The sequence below is a fragment of the Salvelinus alpinus genome, chromosome 22 (genome assembly GCF_045679555.1).
Source record: "Salvelinus alpinus chromosome 22, SLU_Salpinus.1, whole genome shotgun sequence".
Lineage (NCBI taxonomy): Eukaryota > Metazoa > Chordata > Actinopteri > Salmoniformes > Salmonidae > Salvelinus > Salvelinus alpinus.
The window spans coordinates 21,047,450-21,074,351 of NC_092107.1; the positions used below are offsets into that span (position 1 = coordinate 21,047,450).

At 44.5% G+C, this 26,902-nt stretch overlaps 1 protein-coding gene across 1 annotated transcript in view; it reads right to left on the bottom strand.

The window, feature by feature from the left end:
• LOC139549247 (E3 ubiquitin-protein ligase CBL-like) overlaps positions 1 to 19,200 on the bottom strand; it is a 39,807-nt gene extending 20,607 nt beyond the window's left edge. Inside the window, exons 1-3 of the mRNA XM_071359492.1 lie at positions 18,354 to 19,200; positions 9,815 to 10,062; positions 255 to 401 (exon numbers count right to left, since the gene is read on the bottom strand). Of these exons, the coding sequence (XP_071215593.1) occupies positions 255 to 401; positions 9,815 to 10,062; positions 18,354 to 18,497 (539 nt within the window). The 5' untranslated portion in view covers positions 18,498 to 19,200. The remainder of the gene's footprint in view (positions 1 to 254; positions 402 to 9,814; positions 10,063 to 18,353) is intronic.
• Between the last annotated feature and the right edge of the window lie 7,702 nt (positions 19,201 to 26,902).

A 26,902-nucleotide genomic window follows, 5' to 3' on the forward strand; every position in this document is an offset into this window, starting at 1 on the left:
AAATGTGACCAATAAAAATAGTTTATTTTTTCCCCCCCTCCTAAACCAAAGAGACTTAATTAACTACTTTCATATCTTGTTTACCTAGGCAACCTCACGTAGCTTGAAACACCAAAGCCCTTTCTTTCTTCCTGTCTCCATCATGTGGTGCATAAATATATCCAATCTTACCACTTAAATGTTAAATGCTTTCACTATGACTGGCTAGCGTGCTGTAAATGTCAACTTTTTGCAGAGAGCAGAGGTGGACTCACTTGTCCCCAAACGATCTTCTCCAGAACTCGGCGGCGTCAGCCTTGGTGATTCGGAAGTTATCCCCCTGGAACAGGCCATTGGGGAAGATGGCTTTGAGCTCGGCCAGCATGTGACTGAAGATCAGCGACAACTTGGTCAGGTTCCGTCTACAGAAGAGGAACAGAGAGAGAGAGAGAGAGAGTATTATACAACTTGACGTTGGATGGTTCCTCACCCTGAAAGTAGTCTTATGGGCCAAGACAAACTAATCCATGGTGTGATTCCCTAAAACAGCCACTACACATTTCAGCTAAATTTAGCCACCGATAGCTAATATGTCATGTTAACATGGCTTTGTAAGGCCAGGGGCTGAGCTCAATGGTGGAAGCTGAGAGAGAGAGAGAGAGAGAGAGAGAGCCAGGAGGGACTAGACCTCCATCACATTACACACGCTAGCCTGGGCCCTGGGTGTGCAGGTTGGGGTTCGACGGGTAGAAGGGAGGGGTTGGGGGCCACGACATGCCTGGCACACTTTTCCAATTCCAGAGGCCCCTGGGCAGATGAGCAACGAGGCGAGAGGCAGGCGGGCGAACGCAGTGGCGGGACGAAGTGGCAAAGAAAGCACGTGATAGCACAGTGAGGGATTGTGCGAGGCTCTTGGGGGGGGGGGGGGGGGCTGGGAACATTGACATGCACAAGAGAGCGCAAGAGTGTGGCGGCAGCGTCTCTCCCTCTCTCCAATGCCAGCACAGAGGAGGGTTGGGGAAGGGAGTGTAAGGGGATAGAGAGGAGAGGACACAGCCTTATGATGAGCTCAAAAAAGACAGAGTGAGTATACAGACACCCTGCCAAATTGTGTGGGTGTGTGAGTGTGTGTGTGTGTGTGTGTGTGTGTGTGTGTGTGTGTGCGCGCCTGTGGGGGTATTTTTTGACACTCAACTGCCAAACCGAGAAGAAAAAGAAAATGTAGCCTCTTTTTGGTGAATGGCTTTCAAGCTAAGCCTTTGAGTGAGGCGAGGCATTCTGCAGCAGTAGAAGCCCATCTGCCCCGCTAGAAAATCAGTCCTGCGCCGTTTCCCCTCGGCACCTTGACACAACCCTTGCAAAACTAAGCCCGTCTTCCAATTCAATTCTCTAATCCCTCCTTCACACTTTCCAGTTTAAATTTCAAATTCAACCAATGGGCTTAATTTAAATCACAACAATTTATTTTCCGCTGGAAAAGTATGCCAATTATGAGTGCCCACATTTCGAGAAGGGGGAAGTCCTGTTGGTGAGGTGGACATTACTGACCCTAGCTAACCGAGTGGGCAGTGATGGCAAACAGAAAGCGTATGGATTCACCACACACACAGTTTGTGTGAGGGTAGTCTTGCGATGCCATACCGCTAAAATCATGCCACTGTCACGCCTCCCTTAAAGGTCTTGCAAAAATGATCTGAATGGTCTACTGGCTCCCAGCAGCAAGATTACGATTGGTTGCTACATTTCAAGACCCCTCCCTCCACATGCTGTTGGTGCTCCGTGTTATGTTCATCGATGTTTTCAGACCAGGAAGGACACATTTTGTGGAGTTGCTCCGTATGCTAGTTTGCACAATTGGAGTTCCGCCCAAGCAAGGCATTTGATTGGTTTGATGTGTTGCGTCACTAACTTACACCGGGTGTCCACCTCATTTTACAATTTTTCTGCCATGAACTTCCCCTGGCTTCCAGTTAAGGAAGCCTGGTTCTTGACAAGGCTAGTGTGAGGGCATTGCTCTGTAGGTGGCAAAGTGCCCTCGGTGAAGCACAACTGTGTCCCGTCACTGGCATAGGGTATGCCATGTGTGTGAGAGAGACTAGTGTGTATGTGTCTAGTCACCATTAAGGGTCACATTCTACAAGACAACGAGTTAAACTGCCAATCCCGAGAGTGATGTTGTAGCTTATGAGTTTACAGTGCGCCTGCCAGCGTGTCTGTTGTATGTGTGTCCTCATATCTCTGACTAGGGTAGAACTTGGTGCTACAACGCTTGCTCTGTATTTCTGTGCGCGGCTGGGCATGGCTCCAATGCTACAAGGCTAGGCCAAGAGAGGCAGGGAGCCCTAAACTTTAAAACGCATCTCATGTATGTTGTTTGATACAGAGACTAGCCTAGTGGACAGTAGAGACGACACACTGCTTCCCAATTCCTATCCCATCAGAGGGCAAGGTGGCGCTATTAACACATTGTTTAGGCTTATCGTATCCTCTCAGATCCCCACAAGCGCATATAGACTAGTCCCCTACTCCTCTTCCTCTGTATGCATCATCTGCTTTAACTCAAAACCAGTGTTCACAGATACAACAATAGCGCCGAAGGAAAGTTAGTTAGAAAGTCCAAAAGACTACGCCAACAACTTTTAAAAAATAAAAACACACAACCCCATTCATTATTTATGGCCATTCCTTTGTCTGAAAAACCCAAGGACATCGTTAGCCAGAGAGGAGAGAAAGAGAAAAAAGGAGAGAAAGAGAAAAAGGAGAGAAAGAGAGAGAGGAGAGCAAGAGAGAGAGAGTGTTTGAGTAAATGCAACCTCAGTGCGTGGGCGGCTGGGTGTTTTGCTAACCCCGGCGTGGCATTTATTTTTCTGCGTCCCAAATGGCACCTATTCCCTATATAGTGCACAACTTTTGACCAGCACCAATGGGGCTCTGGCCAAAAGTAGTGCACTATATAGGGAATAGGGTGCTATTTGGGACAGATACATTTTCTTATTCTGCATGAGCTACAGTAGTTAACCCGCAGATACATATGCCCCCTCAATCCACCGCTGCCTTGACAACAGAGCATAGATCTCCTCTGTTACCGTGGCAATGGGCCAAGCTATCCCTGGATACGGCGCTCGTGGTGACCCCCTCCTCCTATAAGGGCCTGACCTTTGACCAGCAGCTGGCTGCTCCCTCCCCATTTCCTGTTTTCCACGATAGAAGGCGAGAAAGTTAAAGCGACGGCCCACTTGAAGCCAATTACTGGCGAACGGACGGTCTGGGGGACTAAATCACAGTGGCTGGTGGCACTACACATTAGGCCTACATGATTAGGCCTACATCGGGGAGAGGGGCATTGACATGTTGTAAGCCTGGTGGTAGGCCTACTCTCAATGCAATACAATGTAGCAGTCGGGCTGTCTGTGTCTGTGAACTAGGACCCTCAGCACCCACCGTGCAGCAGCAACACAATCACACCACAATAGTCATAGACACTTCTACAGAGAAAAACACTGCAACCACACTGGGTTCCCCTTTCATCACAGTCATCATATTATACATTTAACTCTCCAGAACTGGCTGCTCACCGGATCTCTGTCAGGAAACAGCAGTGACAGCAGACTTACACACACAAACAAGTGTGCTTGAGTGCATGCACGCACACACAGACACATACTTTGACTGACACATCCGGATGCACCAACGCAAAACAGAGGCTCGCTTTTTTATATTTTTTTTATTAACCGTTTAATTCCTCTAATATCATCCACCCTGATAAAGACTGAAAGACACGAGTCGCCGCCTAACCCCTGAAAAAGTTCCACCCGAAAAGTGCTATTACGTGCTAACAGTGTTAGAGGAAGCAACCGATGCGTAATCTTACCATTTCCTGTCTAAATAGCCTTACATCGCCTATTTGCTGTGTCCCCGGGTCAAATAAGGAACTGTTTAAAGCCTAACGTTCCTCATAACCCAGTAGGAGAACTATACGGTCTATATTATTTTGAAACTGGCAGCAGTATGCCATAAATAAACGATGCAGTGTTGCCTCAGTGTGTGCATACGTGCGTGTGTGGGTGCGCGCGTGTGTGTGAGATCGGGCTAGGGGTGATGTGCAGGCCAGTGTAACTCGAGCTGAACCGGAGCCCAGGAAGCGTTAAGTGCATTTCCATTCACAGCAGCGCTAACAGTTTGGCCTGCATGTGGCATGATGGGGTAAAAGGCCCGTCAGTCGAGGGCATTTCACAAAGCCAAATTAAGTCAGACTCAGAGCAGATAACTGGCATGGTCCCTAATGGCCTAATGTGCAATAATAATAAAAAAGTGTCCAAAATGGCACCCTGTTCACTGCATAGCGCACTTCTTTTGACCAGGGCCAATAGGGCTCTGGTCAAAAGTAGTGCACTAAATAGGGAATAGAGTGCCATTTCGGGCGCATGACAACATTAATATATTTTAGACTGCTCGACTAAAATATTTTTTTAAATAATTAAAAACTCACCCGACCGTCAGCCTATCGGCCAAACAATAAACCAGTCGACTAAATTGGGTCAGCCCTACCTGTATATTTAACTTCTCAACGTATTGCCATAAAGGATATGCGAACTTCGCGAGGTGGAATTGAGGTACAGTAAGGGTAGCAGACTACAGGTGCAATGCTTAACCATCTGAAAGGGGCCGAGACCAAAACCATTGCTGGCAGCTGGATTGTAAATTCACATGGAATACTAGGATTTTTTCTTATTGTTCTTACGTACAAACGTTAAAAAATAAATAATCATTTAAATGCCGTTTAAACATTAAGACAGACAACCACAAATTGTCTGTCTGATCTGACAGACCTCATCAAGAAATAGCCCAAAATTCTCAGACAGAACAGTATTGGAGTTATATATTAGTAACTGCTGGTACATGAAGTGGCAAAGAATGTCAAATTCAGCAGCCTAAAACACTGGGGCGGCAGGTAGCCTAGTGGTTAGAGTGTTGGACTAGTAACCGAAAGGTTGCAAGATCAAATCCCTGAGCTGACAAGGTAAAAATCTGTCGTTCTGCCCTGTTCCTAGGCCGTCATTGTAAATAAGAATTTGTTCTTAACTGACTTGCCTAGTTAAAAGGTTAAATACAAATAAGCAGACTCAGAGTGATGCTACAGTATGCAAAACGTAGGCTCTCACACATTCTCCGCATGCACCCTAAAAATGTACACATCCTTTGGAATTATATTGTTATCCGGCAGTGCATTTCCCTATTGCTGGAATTGATCCGTTGGCACAGACCTTCGCCAGCAGATAAGATGGGAGAGATAGTCAAAGCCAATAGCCTGCTCCTGAATGAGGAACTATTGTTTTACCAGTAGGCTGGTATAGAAAAATGGGAAGTCTATTGAAAATGGGAAGTCGTACATTATCTTGGGTCAGGGCTTTGAGGGACAAATTTGGCAACTGGCACATGCCCTATGCAAATAGAGGGATGTCGTGGTACTAATGCTGGCAGGGACATGAACTTGGCGTGATACCACAGAGTTCCGGCAGCCAGAGAAGCCCATTTTCATAGCAGCTACATACGACAACTGCTTTGTCAACATTCGCAAAGCTATCAAATGAAACCATTTGCAATAGTTTTTGTCTGCTTATTTAGAGAAGAGACTGAATATGTCTCTATGTAAGGTGGCATTAGACGAGATGGACACAACAAAAAGGGGGTTTTGAGGCACTATCACTCTGAGCCACTATCAGGGACGTGCAGACTAGCTTGAGACCGCCAGGTGCAAGAAGATATGGGAGGCTTCCTCTGTCTGCAGAGAGAAAGGAGGGCACAGAGACAGTGAGAGTCTGCAGTAGTGAGGAAGACCAAGTAGGAGGCCCACGGCCAACCACGCAGATCCTTCTCCCAACGTCACTGGGGTCCCACCATCTGCAATAACCCTCAGCAGTAGCCAGCGGAGGCTGCTACGGGCAGCGGGAGGCTGTAAAGGGGCTGCGTGAATGTAGATGGGAGTCCTTCCTTTTAATGTTGATCTGAAAACATCAATCCAACAAGGCCAGGATCATGGGCATGTGGTGGAGTGAGAGGAGGAGGAGAGAGCAGCCACGCTGAAAAGGAAAGCCGCACTCCTGTTCTGGTGTCCTGCCCCGTGGATATGAAAACGGGGTTTGGAGTAGAACCCCTTCCGCCCCGGGACGATTCTCCTGTTGCCCAAATGCCACCCCATTCCCTACATAGGCCCTGGTTAAAAGTAGTGCACTATATTGGGAATAGGGTTCCATTTGGGAACCAGCCCTCCTCTCCCCCCAGGATATATTAACTACCAGCAGTCAGGATCGAGCGCTGGTCAGGGCCTTAGCCAAGGAAGCCAGATCAAACGGCAAAGCTCAGGGAGGTCTGAACAATATCCGGATATAGGGGAGGTTGGAAGGGCCTATTTCTGCACACATTGATCAACTCCATACTCAGTCTGGACTTTGCGGTTATGAACAGGCTAGCGTTTGCTGTGCTCCTTCTCCCCGTTGCGCACCCTCCCCCTCTCTCTGAGCGGGGTAGAAATGGCACTAGGTGGCCTGTGAGAAACAGGAAAAGGAAGCTCGCAGTCTACCGGGAAGAAACTGGGTGGCGCGCACAGTGCGCGACAGTGTCACTGTTAATCATTAGTTCCCTTCTAGCAGCTCACAGGCCGCAGCCAACCCTTCACCCCCTCACACACAGCAGCGTTGCAGCTAGACTCCCATGGCAGGCCACCGCCGCACAAAAAGCACAACTCAAATTAGCAAAAGGCTTTCACAGTCTACCGTGGTTGTGGTAATCAACCAGCAATAGTCAGAACGCTGAATGCAAATATCACACGCCTCAGAACTATGGGGGCTCTGTGTCAGTGTGTCTGCGTGCCAAAAATAATTTGTACTCCTCAAATCTAAATATGGAGGGCCGGACGCCAAAATCATCATAAATAGAAGAGGACATTTCGCGGCGGTAATATTGTGGAGAAGTCTGCAGGGCATCTCGGGCACCACATCCACCCACTATCGCTCTCTGTACTGCAACGGTCTGAGAGCAAACAACCCTGTGGGAGGACCGCGTAATCGTCATATCATTCATAGCTAGCATCCCATCACGTTCCGCTGAAACGGTGCTCCATCGTTATCAACCACCAGAGGAAAGGGAATAGCTAACATTTTGTCGACACAGGAAACTGTTTAAGTCGAGGCTGAAGCTAACACTGTATCAAACTGCTCTAACCATCTCCATCCTATCCAGGGGGAAAGAGAGTGGTACGTAGGGCTCTACAGTGCGACCATTTTACTTGCATCTGCGCCTAAATATTTAGCTGTGCGACCTGGAATGTTAATTTAGGAGCACTAGCTTTAATACGTCAAACATTTTTCATTGTGCTCCTACATTTCTGTGTGTCCCGTCTACATCCCTGCAAGCCCCGCCTCTCTCATCTCCTCATTGGTTTTTAGGAGCATATACCCACGTGGGTGATTGAAAGACAAACTGAGGTCCACACTCCAGTCCAGTTGGTTGTGGTAATGTACCTCAAAGTTGGTTGCCAACTGCCGTAAAAAGCCCAAAGAAGAAGCCTTAAGGAAGAGAGATGACTAGAAACAACAGTTTACCCTTTTATCTGTGGATTAATTGTCAAAGTAGAGGACCTTACGCATTTCAGGTAAAAAATTAAAACCCAATGTTTATATCCCAGGACAAATTAGCTAGCTAGCTAAATGACCATGACTGTTTCTTGTGTTTCGACCTGTCCCCAAATGAATATAGTTGATTCAGAGTTCGTCTTGAAATTTCAACCTCTGTGTCCTGATCGCGTCTGGTGCGGGCGGACAAAAATCAACATGCGCGCGCCCGGTTTAGTCAGCGTGTAAGGCACACCCTGCTAAGAGCCCTGGTATGGGAGGAGTGTCACACAGCCTAGGCCGTTTGCGGCTGGTAACACACTAACCACGCTACTGGGCTAGAGCTTACTCACTGAAGCCCTCTAGGCACAATAGCGCTCTTTGTCTCTGGTCCCTTTGGGGGGGGGGCTTCATCGGTTACTACCAGCTCCGGCTCTAGAACCCACTCGCTCTGTAATAAAGTGATGATGAAAATGTATTTCACAAAGGAGTGGTTAAGACTGTTCAAATGGGCCCATTACTTAATGCTAATTCAATTAGGGGGAAGACGGAAGAGGAATGTGAGCTGAGCCTCCTCCTCTCCCTTAGTTTCAGCACAAGGAGACTCATTGTCCTAAAAAAAACAGAAGCCATGCAAGACTACAGGCAGAGAGTCATCGCTACTCTGATTCGTTGCATTAAAAAGAAGGAAATGAACCACAGTTGTTCATAAAAGTTGAAAGAAAGGGTTGTGTTTTTGAGTAGATCGGAGATGAGCTCAGGGGTCCAACTTGTGTCAGTTAGAGAAGAAAATATTTGGCCACATCCTGCCATTGATACTTAACTCAAGGCATGGTATTCATGCTCCCACTGCGTGTAATCGGTTGAGCTGGGAGAGGCTTGGAGTGTGTCCAGCAATAAGTTAGAAATGTGCAACTCAAGCTTCATTGTCACTTTTAACTGTATAACCTGGGTCCGTAGTTATCAAGCATCAGAGTAGGAATGATATGGGGTGCCGTTGGCAACGTAGAATAGACCATTTCTACAGGCTATTTCCCCAACCAGATTTAGGCCAAATCCTGCATTTCTGACGGGATTTATAAAATGGCATCTAAATGAACACGCTTGTTCAACTTTGCTAAAGGCACTGCACACAAATTCCCTTCTCTGAGATGCTTGAATAATTTGGGCCCCCGAGTTACAAATCATAAAAGGGAAAATATGATATTGGTCATGTAAAAAGATGTTAAGACTACATTTTGATTAGCGGTTTCATCTAAAACCGTGTTCATTAAATTGACACAATTTAAGGCCAAGTGGCAAACAACAATGCAGGCACTAGGGATGGGTGTGTGAACATGCGGGTCTGTTCAGATAAGATGTAGTCATTGTTTGTGTGTGTCTGTAAGTTGATCGTATGTATATGTTTGTACTGTGTATGGAGTGATTTTTTGTTGTTGTTGATTGTATTTAAACTAAAAAGATGTTAAGACTACATTTTGTACTTTTGCAATTTCTTTAGCTCCTTATAACCCTCAAGTCTGCGGGATACTAACGGCAAAGCATGTGAACACAGAGACAGACAGAACACAGGCAAATAGCGTCATCCTGACCACAAATGTTCACGTGTACAAACCACAGCACCCTTCTCTTTGGCTGTTACTCAGTACAAGCCTACATTGCTCCACTTTAAGAAGGTGCAGAAACGTACCCGCCGATGAGATCTAAGCCTACACCTGCCTGCTATGACAGGGAGGGGTTCAGCACACACAAAAAATACCCCCCGCTTCACTTCAGACGTAGGAGAAACAAATTCAGAGCCTTTTCACACTATTGTGCCGTCCCAAACCGTACTGGCTCAGATAGTTGCTTTTCGACATGTTCCTTCAAATCACAGTTCCTGGACTTATGGTGGATGTGCAACCAAGGCCAGCATCGTACAGCTCGGCTTAGCTCTGGGCTAACGAAAAGGGTTAATATTCTGGTAGTGAGTGAACTGAGCGCCATCTAACACAGGTCAGAGTGCAACCTCACAGGATCATTTCAGGAGGAGGATGAGACGGCCCAATACTCACACTCGTTGAGTGTGAGTATTGGCACTTATCTTGATGTCTCGGAACAATTTTTTTTTTTAAATCAGGAAATGGCAATTGTGAGACCAAGAAGTATTTTAGGAAAAGTACCTGCATTTCGTCTAACAACGAGTTCGATTTCCACCTCAATCTCCAAAAACGTCATCCTCTCACCTGGGCTGCGAGTTCTCCTCATACATGCGCTCCTTGCCCTCCTTGAACAGGCTGATGGTCTGCTTGGTCTTCTTGGTCAGGTTCTCCATGAAGACGCGGAAATACTCGTTGTCGCCGAGCGTCTCCATCTTGCCCTCGTAGCGGGACAGGATGGTGCGGAGGTGCTGGTAGGTGTCTGGCAGCAGGTCCAGGATGTAAGGTGGGCTGTTCTTCAGTGCCAGCTTGGGGTTCTGGCACAGTCGCACCACCTGGATGGAGGGAGAGGATTGGACACATAGGGGAGATGATGAATCAGCTTCCTGAAACAAATGAGAAGCCAGCAACCGTGGTGGAAGAGACTTAGTAGTATGCTTAATTACATACCAGGGTTGGGATCCATTCCTCTTTAATACAATTCAGGAAGTAAATAAAAATGCTATTTCTTGAATTGAAAAGTTGCACATTGTATTCTATGAAGATCTTTTCAATTCGGGAAGTGAACTGACCACAACCCTGACAAGTACCTAAACATTAACTGAACAAACTAACTTCTGTGCACGCTTGAGTGTTTAACCTACATGCACAAGCAGCACTCCACCGCAAATCATAACGTTCAGTGAAAAGGGGACCATCGATATCACTCAAACGAAACTACCGCTGAACACCATTTGACAAATACATCGGTGTGATAGTGTGATGACGTGGGTTATATTTTTTCATACCACTTTTCGCCTAAACGTAAAATACTCGAGCTCTCTCTGACAAGTAATCACTTGTGCACCAGAGTGTCGCCAGAGCGTCAAGTCCAGTAAGGACTAGAGGGAAGTGAGAGAGTGAGAAAAGCCTCTCGGAGGAGAAGTGGCAGAGCGAGTGAAAGTGCCTGAGAGAGCAAGTGAGAGAGCAGTGCTGAGATAGCAAACCCTGAGAGTCACTAAGCGAGTCTATTTTAAGGCCTTCAACACAGTGAAGAGAATGAAATAGTCATCTCAGGATTAAAGCTTCCTGTTGGTCTGGTAATAGACGACACACACACACACACACACACACAGGTCTGTCCCTCTCCAATACACAAAGGGAAGGGCTCTGTTTTCGTATGAATCATCATGTCATGGATTGTACATGAGATGATGCAAGGGGCTGACAATATTTGTTTTTACATTATTTGTCAGACTCTGGCATCTAGGCTGTGCGTTGGTTTGCACTTCCTCATTGTCAATCCCCTCAAGCTACAAACACATCTGGTGGGAAATAATATAACAAAGCATGACATGCAGCTGAGACTAGGGCTGCTGCGGTGACCGTAACCGTATTACCGCAATATTTCTATAGGCTATGCAACTGCAGGAGAAAGAGTGATGGCTGCTAATAAAAAGAGGAGGCTCCCATCAGCTTTCTATAGGCTAGACCTACTATATTTATTTCTCAACTTTCCTAATATTAAGCACATTGCTTGTATTTACAACAGGAGTATAGCCTACCAGGCTGGCATGAAAATAAACCACGGTGAAAAGCGTCCTCCATTCGCTATTTAAATGCATAGATGACAACCTCTCCCTCAATGTGAGTGTTACGAATCCCTTTGGCCCGACAGTCTAGGGGGGATGGTAATGGGACCCGTAACACAACTCATGCAAATTATAGTAGTGAAAACGTAACAGTGAGAACAAATAACACAGACAACTTAATTACCGTCAAACACTAAATGCTTATTTATAAACACACGGTAAATGGGGGGGGAGCAGGAAAAGGGGCTGAGCGGGACCCAAGGAATGAAAGAATAATAATTCAAAAACACCCCTAAGCTAGACTAGCCTACTTCACAAACAGCTAACTAACTAACCAAAAATACAGGGGGTGGTCCGCCCAGTTCTAACTAGTGTTTTTAACAATGTTTAACTACGGGTAGTGTAGCCCAAGGGCGACTTGTCTGGTTACCCCCTTTTCCCACCATCAAACAAACACTCAAACACCATAACCAAAACAATACTCACAGGTGGGGACAAAGTGACATGTAGCTGCAAAACACACAAGCGATCTACAGACAGAAGGCATGTTACAAAGAGATTGAGCTGGGGAGAAAACAACTGACAGGGGTTTTAAACCAAGGGAAAGGGACTGTGATTGGGAAGGGAAAAGGAGCAGGTGTCTTCCGATTAGCGACTGATTGATGACTGATTGGGGAATGATTATTGTCACCTGTGAGTAGGGGAGAAGGAGAGAAAATAAATACACACAGGATACACACAGAACACTTGTATCCGTAACAGTGAGCAAGACAAAGGAGCTGATCCTGGACTACAGGCCCCCATTAACATCGACGGGGCTGTAATGGAGCGGGTCAAGAGTTTCAAGTTCCTTGGTCTCCACGTCACCAACGAACTATCATGGTCCAAACACACCAAGACAGTCGTGAAGAGGGAACGACAACACCTTTTCCCCCTCAGGAGACAAAAGATTTGGCATGGGTCCCCAGATCCTCAAAAAGTTCTACAGCTGCACCATCGAGAGCATCCTGACCGGTTGCATCAACGCCTGGTATGGCAACTGCTCGGCATCAAACTGTAAGGCACTACAGAGGGTAGTGCGTACGGCCCAGTACATCACTGGGGCCAAGCTTCCTGCCATCCAGGACCTATATAATAAGCGGTGTCAGAGGAAAGCCCCTTAAAATTGTCAGAGACTCCAGTCACCCAAGTCAATCTGTTCTCTCTGCTACCGCACGGCAAGCAGTACCGGAGCGCCAAGTCTCGGATCAAAAGGCTCCTTAATTCACAGCTTCTACCCCCAAGCCATAAGACTGCTGAACAATTAATAAAATGGCCACCGGACTATTACATTGATCCCCCCACTCCATTTGTTTTGTACACTGCTGCTACTCGCTGTTTATTTTCTATGCATAGTTACTTCACCCCTACCTACATGTACAAATTACCTCACCTAACTTGTACCCCCACACACTGACCAGTACCCCCTGTATATAGCCTCTATTGTTATGTTGTGTTACTTTTTATTTTTTTACTTAGTTTATTTGGTAAATATTTTCTTAACTCTTCTTGAACAGCACTGTTGGTTAAGGGCTTGTAAGTAAGCATTTCATGGTAAGGTCTATGCTTGTATAAATAAATGTGATAAATAAAAGTTTGATTTGATATGTATTTTTTTCCCGTTTTGATGCAGGTGTATGATAATGGTCCATTTTAAAGCAAAACAAAATGTCACACATACATTATTTAGTATACGTAAAGTTACGATTAAATTAAGAATAGTCTGATGGGTGACAATGTTAGCCTATCACTTGTGAATGATGCCCAGCTTAAGGCAAGAAACAATGCCTTTTTTGTTGTTGACTTTTTCGAATCATAGGTCGCACACCTCATGTAGCCTAGCCCATAGGCCTATATGTCTTACTAAGGTTTGCATCACAACTACAGAGGACAAGTAACTTAAAATGAAGAACATTCATCCGGGGTGTAGAGCCTAACCTGCAGCGAGTGAGTTTCAAGTTTGGGGAAGTTCCTCTATGTTTGGAATATTTAATTCCTCGCACAGAATAGGTCGACCTTTGTACTATGGGGGATAGTAGATTGACATAGGCTAGTGCTTTTGCTGTTCGTTAGGCCTACTCATCTTGTTGGCTGGCGAAGTAAATGTGGACAGTTCTTCCAATATCTTCAATATGCACCTCGGAATTAGATAAGGACGCGCGCAATTGCATCCCCGATGTGTCGGCCTTCACTTATAGCCTGTGAGAAAGACCCCGATCACGTGACGGAGAGGTGTGTGAGTGAGAGACGCTTTGGATAACGCAGCACACTCGGGGAGAAGGGCGCGACGCAGCACTCCGGGCCGCAGAAGGCATGGATTTTTTTTGCGTGCATTACGGCCACAAAGGGGATGCCACCGTGAAATTCGAGGCATTATCAAGTGCTTGTCAAATGAGAGACTGATGTAGTGTGTACAGCCTGCGCATAAAAAAACTAAGCAGAGCTCATGCCTTTCAAGCAACTTTTTTTCAAATCATTAGAGTCGCATCATGAAGCCTTACAATGTATTAAACATCAAAACATATAGCCCAACGTTTGTAGAACAACTAAAGTTACATTAACTCTAAATTAAGCATATAGGAATAATTATTTCTTTGTTAACCGCTCAACAGAGAACAGCTGCACGTGCGAACTCCCTCAAATCGCTGCGAGAATTTTTATTTTATTCAGCTTTGTTCAATTGTATTCTTCATACTATAAAATAATGCCACAGAATTTTAAGCAAATCTTGTCTGTTAAATGAACTAGTGTAGCCCACAGCCATTTGGCATAGCCACATCAGGATAACACAGAGTTTGCTATTCTGTTCTTCTGAAATAGACTACATTTTCTTCATATCACGGTTCTTTAGACCTGTTTAAAATAAATAATGGATTTATGTGACAGTGTAGGCTATATTACATGGATTTGTTAGACTTTTTAAAATGACTTGTAGGCTGTGTTCGGAAGCCAGGAGATGCTAAATGTGTTTACGTTAATTAACGGTCAATTACCGTGAGACCGACCGTTATTTGCTTGACAATCATCATCTGACGAAATGTCGTGACCCCCACAGCCCTAGCTGAGTCACAACCATAAACACATAATCAATATACACCATAAACATGCATGCCACAGCATTCTGTGCTGAATGAGTAACTTGACCAAAGTGAAACAAGGAAGAGGGCCTATTTTCCCGAAACTAATCAATCATCCAACTTTGTCAGCTTCTTCTTTGGATCCAGTATAGAAGCCCCATCTAAAACAGAGTGTTATCTGTTGTCTACCTTAGACTTACTGGCTACATTCATACTCTGTCGTCTCAATTCTGGACTTAAACCCATTACGTCTATTGAACTCAGTCATCATAAACACCACCCAAATTCACAATTTGATGCTGAATTGGCCAACCTTCAAATGAACCCACCATGTCTTGAGTGGCCTGGTCACAGAGCAGGGCTGGTTGCATCTGCTTTGTGAGCTCCGGGCTGATCTTATCAGTGGAATAACATGGGGCTCAAAGACAACACACAGAGAGATGAGGAGAGAGAGGAGGAGAGAGAGAGAGCGGGGGGGGGGGGGGGGGGGGGGTGAGAGATACAGAGCAAGATAGAGAGACAGAAAGAGAGAGAAACAGAGACTTGCTTTGGCAAACATGTTTCCCATGCCAATAAAGCCCCTCAAATTGAAATTGAGAGGGAGAGAGAGAGACAGAGAGCGAGAGAGAGCGAGAGAGAGCGAGAGAGAGCGAGAGAGAGCGAGAGAGAGCGAGACAGACAGACAGACAGAGAGAGACAGAAAGAGAGAGAGCGAGAGAGAAAGACAGAAACAGAGAGAGAGAAAGACAGAAACAGAGAGAGAGCGAGAGAGAAAGACAGAAACAGAGCGAGAGAGAAAGACAGAAACAGAGTGAGAGAGAAAGACAGAAACAGAAACAGAGAGAGAGAGACAGATTCCTGGGCCCTGACAGTAATCTCAGTATGCCATCAAAAGGAACATCAAATTCAACAAACCATTTAGGATCTGTCTAAAAATTCTTGACTCAGTTATAGAACTATGGTTGTGAGGTCTGGGGTCCTCTCACCAACACCAAATTGAGACTCTGCAAAAATATCTTCGGTGTACAATTTAAAACTCTAAATAATGCATGCAGGGCAGAATTAGGCCGATACTCGCTAATCAAAATCCAGAAAAGAGCCGCTAAATTCTACAAACACCTAAAAAGAAGCGATTCCATAACAAAACCATCACCTAGAGAAAGATTAACCTGGAGAAGAGTCCACAAGGCAAGTTGGTCCTGGGTCTCTGTTCAAACACAAACAGACCCCAGAGAGCCCCAGGACAGCAACTCAAATAGACCAAACCAAATCATGAGAAAACAAAAAAGAGAATTACTTGACACATTGGAAAGAATTAACAAAAAACAGAGCAAACTATAACGCTATTTGGCCCTAAACAGAGAGTACACAGTGGCAGAATACCTGACCACTGTGACTGACCCAAAACGAAGGAAAGCTTTGACTATGTACAGACTCAGTGAGCATAGCCTTGCTATTGAGAGGCCGCCGTAGGCAGACCTGGCTCTCAAGAGAAGACCGGCTGTGTGCACACTGCCCACAAAATGAGGTGGAAACTGAGCTGCACTTCCTAACCTCCTGCCAAATGTATGACCATATTAGAGACACACATTTCCCCTCAGATTACACAGACCTACAAAGAATTAGAAAACAAAATCAGATTTTCATAAAACTCCCATATCTATTGGGTGAAATACCACACGGTGTCATCACAGCAGAACAGACTACGGGAGGCGCACAGTACTACATGCCGTATACATGTGTTCAGTGTAGCCAACTGACTGAGGTCAGTCAGAGGGGGTCACAATAAACCCTGATGTGCTTCCAACCCAAGTGCATGAGTCCTGTCAGAGAGCAGATAAGCCTGTAGCCAAGGAAGGGAAGTCCTAGAGTTGGCTAAACGTGCCCACACACACACATCCAGTCGTGGTGGCCTGGACTGAACCAAAAGATTGTCTCTCAGCTGTTCCGCATTACCCTCCTCCGCTCTCTCGCTAACCTCAGGATCGGAGACTGGGACAGAACCAAACCCCCCCCCCCCTCTCCATACCACTGTGCTCTAGATCACGGGGGCGTCCCCCTACGGGCCCCGGTCAAAAGTAGTGCAATATATATGGAATAGGATGTAATTCGGGACATAACCCATGACTGCAGGTTCCTGTTACGATAAAACCACTAAAACATTGACTAGGGACCCAATCAACACGGGAAAAGCAGTAAGCCTGTAATAACCCTATAGGCCAATTCCAGTCATACACTTTTACTGCTTAACTTTGAAGTTCTTAGGCAGATCAATTACTAACATGCACGGTGGTCCGGGTTGTCCTCATGATATTTGAAATGGGCAGATAGGCTAACTTGTTCATGGGGCATAACCGTATGAAGAAAAACGTGTATTAAATGGTTAAACCTGATGCAGAAGGGTCAGTGTAATGATTATTAACCTGTTTTGAAAGAGGGAAAGGACAACCATACTGTACAAATGCTATGAACAGTACTTGACAGGATGCCAGTTGCAGCAGTAGCAAACAAAGACTCCGCAAGTGTAATTTGTAAAGTTGTATCCTGCCTTGAAGCACTCACACTATTTGACAGAAAAGTCGATACTGGGTAGCAGTCTGCTAAAATCAGCATGCCATAGATCACATATCACAGGTTCTACAGTGGTTTTCCTTTCAACAACCCTCCATCGTGGACAAAGTCTTCTATTTCAAAAGGTCTTGTGGACACACACAAACACACACACACACACACACACACACACAACCTCAACTACGCCTCAGACAGACTAGACTTTGTGTGTGCCATTGATTGGGACGCCACGGTCACTTTCTGAAACAGAAAAGGAGAACTGACATTGCAGTGTCACTTCCGTTTTTCTGTTTGTGTGAAGTGACCTCTTCTCCATAATTCATTTTTAACCTTTATTTAACGGAGTCAATGCAGAGGGGCTTGTCTGGTGGAAAGCAATGCAAACTGGCCAACATGCCATTATGACAATCTTCAGGGGCCTGGGTTCTTACAGATAAGAGGAAATCGTGACATGTGTGTAGACTACTCCTAGAGAAACAAACAAAAAGGCTGTCTTGTCCTCTGAATCACTGTGATAATTCCGTGTGAATCGCACAGGAAACTAGGGGTCAGCCAGCTACATTTTCCAAGAAATGATGTTGTGAATTGCGCCTCTTGTGAAGTAAATGGAGCTAATTCTTTATGATGATCACATGTATTAATTTCAATTGCTGCACAATACTTTGGACTTCATGAGTCACTGCTAGAGTAAGTGTTGGGAGTCGAGCAGTTAGATTGTTGCCACATTGTTTGAAAATGATTGTGTTTAACATCTGATCATACAATCACTGATCATTAAAAGTACATTTAGCCAGCTAACTAAATCCCAAATGATGAATAACATTTTACAACCTTATTGCACACCTTTGTCAATGGAAAGGATCTTCTGAACAGTAAAATATAGCTCTGTGGCTATGGTCAAAGCCCAAGCCTAACTGTGCTCCCTTAGCTAGCTACTATTTTCAAGACCCTAATCTGGTATGATGATTGAGTCACCACCACCATGCAAGCGATATTTTCTTGGTCAATGTTGCTAGCTGACGTTAATTGGCTAGCTAGCTGCCTAGGTAGCTGGCTAACATAGTTAGCAATCCAGCCACCACCAGCATCAAGCTAACTAGCTACAACCATATAGGTAGTTCTAACTAACTTCAACTAGCTACATCTTCTGCAGATGAATACAATACATTACATATCATTAACTAGCTAATTTACCACTTTCTCTACTAGTCGGTGTAGCCTAGCTGGTCGGTGTAGCTACCACTAGCTAACTAGTACTGTAGCTGTCTAGTTAGCGAGCTAGCTAATTAGCTATCTATGCTAGCTTCCTGGCCACAGATCATCAGCCGGGTAGCTAGATGGATAGTTATATGACTGCTAGTCACCCACCTTGTCCATTAGTTTCCAGCATTTCTCCACCGTCTTTTTGTCCACGGCCCCTGGTTGGTGATTGGAATGGAGGTGGTGATGGGGCTGAAACGCGTCCTTCATCATCCCGATCAGTCCTCCGCCTTTCTTCAGATTTCCTGCCATATTAGGGTCCACTAGGGTCGGCCAGAGCGACAGTCAAGGCTGGGGGACCGCCCTCCTTCCCCAGTCAGACTAAGCAAAAACCGGGCACCCCCCGGGGAAGACAGCGCCCGAATTGGATTCGAGCGAGGGTCCGTCGGGGGGGGGGGGGGAGAAGGGAGTTCTATCGAAACAAGGCTCCCATTAAACCCCCCACCAGTGGTTGGCTCGAGCCTCGGCGACAGTTTGGCAAGCCGCAGCTGGGTGCTCAACAAGGAAAACAACGAAGGTTGGTAAGCAAGCCAATGAGAAGAACACAGATCCGCCTAGTCGACTAAAAGAAGACAATGATATCGACTTGTCTATCCGTCTGATATCCGTGTAGATTTAGCTGTATTCTTATTGACAGACCCAGTTTCCTTTTCAGCTGCTCGCTCTTTCCGTCTTCGTTCTTCTCAAGTGACGGGAAGTTGCAGGCTGGAGACAGTCAAGAGTCGCTAGCTTGATAATACGCTTACTGTAGAGGAAGAACTGACCGTGGCGCCAATAAACTAACTTAAAGGGACATTTACACAGATAACAAAAATCATTAACACAATCGGAAAGGAGACGGGGTGAATAAATACATTTAGAAAAACCAACACTGCCAGCAGTTTCCCCCTCTGTGTGCGCAGCCCTTGCTCTTCCTGCTCATCCCCTTCCGTTTGCAGAACCTCTCCCTGCCCTAGTCCCCCGCCTTGCACAAATGTTGCCCCCCAACACCTCCTCCAACTACGCCCTCTTCATGCGCGACCTCGAGATGAAAATACAGGCACGCGCGTCTGTTTTAACAGTGTGTTAAATGCTCAAGAGCATCATCAATCACGGTCGGGAATTATTTTCATTTGGCTGTGTAAATTCGGACACATTATTTTAGCACGTTTTTTTGTGGTAAATTCCTAACAACAACTGAGGCGCCATTCACCTGTGCCCGCTCCTGTGGCATGAACATTATACTTAATGTTGCAGCCTACATAGATGGGTACTCCATGATAAGTGTGCAATTGGCACTAACACGTGTAAGGCTCTGTCTGTACCGTTGTCGTTTCATCAGCTCTCTCAGATGATAATTCAGGTGTTAAATACAGGCAGAGGCTTCAGTTCCGCCGAAGGTAACCGCCCATCCCACCCCCCTGGAAGCCTCTTCCCCAGAGCTAATAATAGATATCACCCGTGCATGTGTGTCCTCTACATTATGCACACATTTTTATGGTAACCGTCCCTTCACATTTCTCACCGTTAATCGGGAATGACAATTCTTCAAGTTTTACCGGTGAAACGTTCATACAGCATCTGCATGCAAAGCATTTGATATCAGATTTTATTCCCATATGGGAATATGCATTTTTATTTATTTTTATTTTATTTCACCTTTATTTAACCAGGTAGGCAAGTTGAGAACAAGTTCTCATTTACAATTGCGACCTGGCCAAGATAAAGCAAAGCAGTTCGACACATACAACAACACAGAGTTACACATGGAGTAAAACAAACATACAGTAGAAAAATAAGTCTATATATAATGTGAGCAAATGAGGTGAGATAAGGGAGGTAAAGGCAAAAAAAAGGCCATGGTGGCGAAGTAAATACAATATAGCAAGTAAAACACTGGAATGCTAGATTTGCAGTGGAAGAATGTGCAAAGTAGAGATAGAAATAATGGTGTGCAAAGGAGCTAAATAAATAAATACAGTAGGGGGAGAGGTAGTTGTTTGGGCTAAATTATAGATGGGCTAAGTACAGGTGCAGTAATCTGTGAGCTGCTCTGACAGCTGGTGCTTAAAGCTAGTGAGGGAGATAAGTGTTTCCAGTTTCAGAGATTTTTGTAGTTCGTTCCAGTCATTGGCAGCAGAGAACTGGAAGGAGAGGCGGCCAAAGGAAGAATTGGTTTTGGGGGTGACCAGAGAGATATACCTGCTGGAGCGCGTGCTACAGGTGGGTGCTGCTATGGTGACCAGCGAGCTGAGATAAGGGGGGACTTTACCTAGCAGGGTCTTGTAGATGACCTGGATCCAGTGAGTTTGGTGACGAATATGAAGCGAGGGACAGCCAACAAGAGCATACAAGTCGCAGTGGTGGGTAGTATATGGGGCTTTGGTGACAAAACGGATGGCACTGTGATAGACTGCATCCAATTTATTGAGTAGGGTATTGGAGGCTATTTTGTAAATGACATCATCGAAGTCGAGGATCGGTAGGATGGTCAGTTTTACAAGGGTATGTTTGGCAGCATGAGTTATGTACAGTGTTGTTTCAAAGTAGCCTACAGTGTTGTTTAGAATTATGTACAGTGAGCGAAGTTTAGAGCAGATGGTGTTAACAAACTGTAGCATAGGCCTATCTGTGTTTTGTTTCAATCAATGCACATATTTTGCCTATAGAGCCCCCATAGTGGAGGTGACATAATACCCATAAATCCTAGGGAAATGGTTCCAATAACTTTTTCACCATTCATTTTTCCCATGGGGGATTTTAGAAACACTTAAAATAAGGGTTATGTTTTGTGTAGGCTTACCCTGGTGTGACATTCTGATAACCATGTAAATGTCTCTCGGCAAGGTGACTTTTATCAATATAAAATGCTAAAAAAAATGCTAACGCTAATGATAACTGTCTGTTCAAACAGCTGACACACAGCTCAGACACCCATACATACCCCACAAGACATTCAACCAGGGGTCTCTTCGCTGTCCCTAAGTCCAGAACAGAGGCTGGGAAATGCACAGTACTCCATAGAGCCATAACCACATGCAACTCTCTTTCACATCAGGTAACTCAAGCTAGGAGTAAAATATGATTTAAAAAAACAGATAAAACAACACCTCACGGCACAACACTGACTGTGAACACACACACACACACACACACACACACACACACACACACACACACTCAGGGCCGGTCTTGCTTTTCTGCCGCCCTAGGAGAGAGTAAAAAATGCTGCCCCCAAAACTACAATAGTCCCAGTAAGCAATATGACGTTGAAAAGATGTGTAAAATCCGTATTTTCCAGATGTTGAAGTTAGGTTAAATTTAGGTTCTGAATGAAAGGTGAAAATACATATTTTCCGTACATTTAAAATATTTTCCAGGACTTGAAAACGACTCTTTTCCGGATGTTGAAAAATACTTTTTTTTCAGATTTTGAAATCAGGCTAATTTTTGGTTCTGAATCAAAGTTGAAAAGACGTAATAATAGAAGTATATGTTTGGACCAATTCTTGTCCAGACCACACCAAATCTGAACCAAACATAGATGTCTATAATTGGTTTAAATTTTGTCCGTACCGAACCAAAAACCAATGTCCGTGGATGTGGAAATCAAGGCCGGTCCGGACTGCACCAAAAAAAGATGTCCAAAAGGCATTGGTATCGGTTCGTGCTTACTGAGGTGTAGCCTACAGTGTTGCCTAAAATTGTATTTTATTAAAGCCCATCTATGTGGTAAGCCTACCATTTGTAAATCAACAAAAAAATAAGTCAGATTGTGCTTACTGGGGTGTAGCCTAGCATGTCAGTCCAAGTGAATTTTATGAATGCCCATCCATGTGGTAGGCCCACCATTTGTAAATCAGGCCATTGCATTGGCTTTATTAGTCCTGATTCCTATGACTAATCAATTTGGCTATTTAAACTCTGGATATCAGCTACCCAACTTTATCAGGAGTTACCATGAGCCTGACATCACCTATTATATAGGTCCTGGATGGCAGGAAGCTTGGCCACGGTGATGTACTGGGCTGTATGCACTACCCTTTGTAGCGCCTTACGTGAGTGGGTCTAGGGTTTCCGGGATGATGGTGTTGATGTGAGCCATGACCAGCCTTTCAAAGCACTTCATGGCTACCGACTTGAGTGCTACGGGGCGGTAGTCATTTATGCAGGTTACCTTCACTCTCTTGGGCACAGGGTCTATGGTGGTTTGCTTGAAACATGCACTGTAGGTATTACAGACTCAGTCAGGGAGAGGTTGAAAATCTCAGTGAAGAGAGCGTGATCACACAGTCATCCAGAACAGCTGGTGCTCTCATGCATGCTTCAGTGTTGCTTGCCTCGAAGCGGGCATAAAAGGCATTTAGCCCGTCTAGTACAGTGCCTTGCAAAAGAAAATAAGCAAACATGTTTGATGTTCGCCATCAAGGAAAACACTATGTCTGCTGAAACCCAACACCTCTCATCACCCTGAGAACACCATCCCAACAGTGAAGCATGGTGGTGGCAGGATCATGCTGTGGGGATGATTTTCATCGGCAGGGACTGGGAAACTGGTCAGAATTGAAGGAATGATGGATGGCACTAAAGACAGGGAAATTCTTGAGGGAAGCCTGTTTCAGTCTTCCAGAGATTTGAGACTGGGACGGAGGTTCACCTTCCAGCATGACAATGCACCGAAGCATACTGCTAAAGCAACACTTGAGTAGTTTAAGGGGAAACATTTAAATGTCTTGGAATGGCCTAGTCAAACCCAAGACCTCAATCCAATTGAGAATCTGTTGTATGACTTAAATATTGCTGTACACCAGCGGAACCCATCCAACTTGAAGGAGCTGGAGCAGTTTTGCCTTGAAGAATGGGCAAAAATCCCAGTGGCTAGATGTGCCAAGCTTATAGAGACATACCCCAAGAGACTTGCAGCTGTAATTGCTGCAAAAAAGGTGTCTACAAAGTATTGTCTTTGGGGGGGGGGGGGGGGTGAATAGTAATGCACGCTCAAGTTTTCAGTTTTTTTGTCTTATTTGTTGTTTGTTTCACAAAAAAAAGATTTAGCATCTTCAAAGTGGTAGGCATGTTGTGTAAATCAAATGATACAACCCCCCAAAAAGCCATTTTATTTCCAGGTTGTAAGGCAACAAAATAGGAAAAATGCCAAGGGGGTGAATACTTTCGCAAGCAACTGTAGACTCGCATCACTGGGTAGCTTGTGGCTGGGTTTCCCTTTGTAGGGAAATGTATGCCACTGGTTGAGAGAAATTGTCATTGTTTTTGGGAAGAATTATGTGAGGTTTTATGTGTTGTTGTTGGAGGTGCGTCTTGGTCAGTTTAGCTCAGAAAATGCCACCCTCGTATTGTTGTAATATTGTACAGTATTGTACATTTGTAACGGTGGAGCAGTGTAAATGTGTATAGTGCACAATGTCTTGTGTTGTTATATTTATGATGTAGACCAGTGGTTCCCAAACTTTTTATAGTCCCGTACCCCTTCAAACATTCAACCTCCAGATGCGTACCTCCTCTAGCACCAGGGTCAGCGCACTCTCAAATGTTGTTTTCTGCCATCATTGTAAGCCTGCCACACACACACTATACGATACATTTATTAAACATAAGAATGAGTGTGAGGTTTTCACAACCCGGCTCGTGGGAAGTGACAAAGAGCTCTTATAGGACCGGGGCACAAATAATAATATAATAATAATCAATCATTTTGCTCTTTACTTAGCCATCTTACATATAAAACCTTATTTGTTCATCAAAAATTGTGAATAACTCACCACAGGTTAATGAGAATCCACATAACTCTCCAATGTTGGGTTGTATTGGAGAGAGTCTCCGTTTTTTTCCACACACAGTCTGTGCCTGTATTTAGTTTTCATGCCAGTGAGGGCAGAGAATCCACTCTCACATAGGTACGTGGTTGCAAAGAGCATCAGTGTCTTAACAACACGATTTGCCAAGGCAGGATACTCTGAGCGCAGCCCAATCCAGAAATCTGGCAGTGGCTTCTGATTAAATTCAATTTTCACAGAACCGCTTGTTGCAATTTCGATGATGCTCTCTTGTTCAGATATTGGTAAGGAGGCTGGAGGCAGGGCATGAAAGGGATAACGAATCAAGTTGTTTGTGTCATCCGTTTCGGGAAAGTACCTGTGTAATTGTGCACCCAACTCACTCAGGTGCTTCGCTATATCACAGTTGACATTGTCAGTAAGTTTGAGTTCATTTGCACACAAAAAAATCATACAATGATGGAAAGACCTGTGTGTTGTCCTTGTTAATGCAGACAGAGAAGAGCTCCAACTTCTTAATCATAGCCTCAATTTTGTCCCGCACATTGAATATAGTTGCGGAGAGTCCCTGTAATCCTAGATCCAGATCATTCAGGCGAGAAAAAACATCACCCAGATAAGCCAGTCGTGTGAGAAACTCGTCATCATGCAAGCGGTCAGACAAGTGAAAATGATGGTCAGTAAAGAAAACTTTAAGCTCATCTCTCAATTCAAAAAACGTGTCAATACTTTGCCCCTTGATAACCAGCACACTTCTGTATGTTGTACAAGCGTTACATGGTTGCTGCCCATATCGTTACATAGTGCAGAAAATACACGAGAGTTCAGGGGCCTTGCTTTAACAAAGTTAACCATTTTCACTGTAGTGTCCAAAACATCTTTCAAGTTGTCAGGCATTCCCTTGGCAGCAAGAGCCTTGCTGAATCACATTTTTATTTGGCGTACCCCCAACAGCTTTGCGAGTACCCCTGGGGTACCCGTACTCCAGTTTGGGAATACTTGATGTAGACTTGATGTATTGTTTTGATGTTTTGTTTTATTTCTGTTTGGGCCCCAGGAAGAGTACCGGCTGCCTTGACAGCTGCTGATGGGGATCCTTTATTTTTTTTATTGCCCCCCCCCCCCCCCACCTCAGAGGGCAGAGGTAACTTTGTTTTACATTTTAGTTTAACACATCTTTTTTCATACATGGTACTTTTAACACATAATTTACACCTAACAAAGATATCGTAATTTTATTTACATGTTGGATAGATAGTACTCAGACATCTCTGGTATAGATTATATTGTATAGATTATACAGTGTTTTCAGTATTAACTATTACCGATCATTATCTTTTTAATCCCACCCCTCAGCTACTCTCAGCCCATACCACCTATCTGATTGCTGTGAAGTCTTGTATGAATTTTTAACCTTTTTAATCGCGTAGTATCCACAGATATTAAGTTAAAGATGCATATTTTTCCTAAGAGTATTATTATACTGTTGATTGATTGACTATGGCTTTCCAAATTGCCCGACATTGCTATTTGTAAGGTTTATTTAAATAATTGTTGTGATTTTTCAACCATTCCTGAATCTGTGACAAGAAACAATCTGGGGGCAATATCAAAATAAATGATTTTGTGATTCTGTCTCTTCGCAGCAAACTCTGCAGAGCTGAGCTTGTTGTAGTCCTGATATACAGTATATACTGTATATAACATTCTGTTGGTGGCAAGAATTTTGCATAATAATTTTAATAGACAAAAACTGTTGAATCAAGCGTTGTTTTATGTATAAGTTCATACACCATGTGTACATTGAACATTTTGGGAATCAATACATCTTCCCAGCTATTTTGCAACCTGTATGCCTCAGCTGTCAACAGTTTTGTCCGCTAATGGAAATCCCAATAAATACTAATACTAAAGACTTGCATCACTATTTTGAGAGCTTTCCGTTTTTGGAGCCTTTGTTCATGTATATCCGTGGCCCCATACTGCAGAACGAGCAATGAGGAAGTATATTGCTGCTAGGCTAAGTTTCTCAAAACCAAATGAAATCGCAAAAAAGTGTATAGGCAATTCTATAACATGCCATTTACATCAAAAATAGAGATTTGATTAAAAAAGTAAACTTTTAATTTGGCATGTTAAATAGATTCATCATCCTGCAAGTTAACGAGTAAACAATAATCAATAGGATTTTTTTTTCTCCATTGCTAACAGGATGGTAAATATACTTCCATGTTCTCTGAAGGGAGGCCCACTGTCCCAGACTTTGAAAACGCCTTCTATATGCAATACATACAGTGGGGAGAACAAGTATTTGATACACTGCTGATTTTGCAGATTTTCCTACTTACAAAGCATGTAGAGGTCTGTCATTTTTATCATAGGTACACTTCAACTGTGAGAGACGGAATCTAAAACAAAAATCCCGAAAATCACATTGTATGATTTTTAAGTAATTAATTAGCATTTTATTGCATGACATAAGTATTTGATACATCAGAAAAGCAGAACTTAATATTTGGTACAGAATCCTTTGTTTGCAATTACAGAGATCATACGTTTCCTGTAGTTCTTGACCAGGTTTGCACACACTGCAGCAGGGATTTTGGCCCACTCCTCCATACAGACCTTCTCCAGATCCTTCAGGTTTCGGGGCTGTCGCTGGGCAATACGGACTTTCGGCTCCCTCCAAAGATTTTCTATTGGGTTCAGGTCTGGAGACTGGCTAGGCCACTCCAGGACCTTGAGATGCTTCTTACGGAGCCACTCCTTAGTTGCCCTGGCTGTGTGTTTCGGGTCGTTGTCATGCTGGAAGACCCAGCCACGACCCATCTTCAATGCTCTTACTGAGGGAAGGAGGTTGTTGGTCAAGATCTCGCGATACAT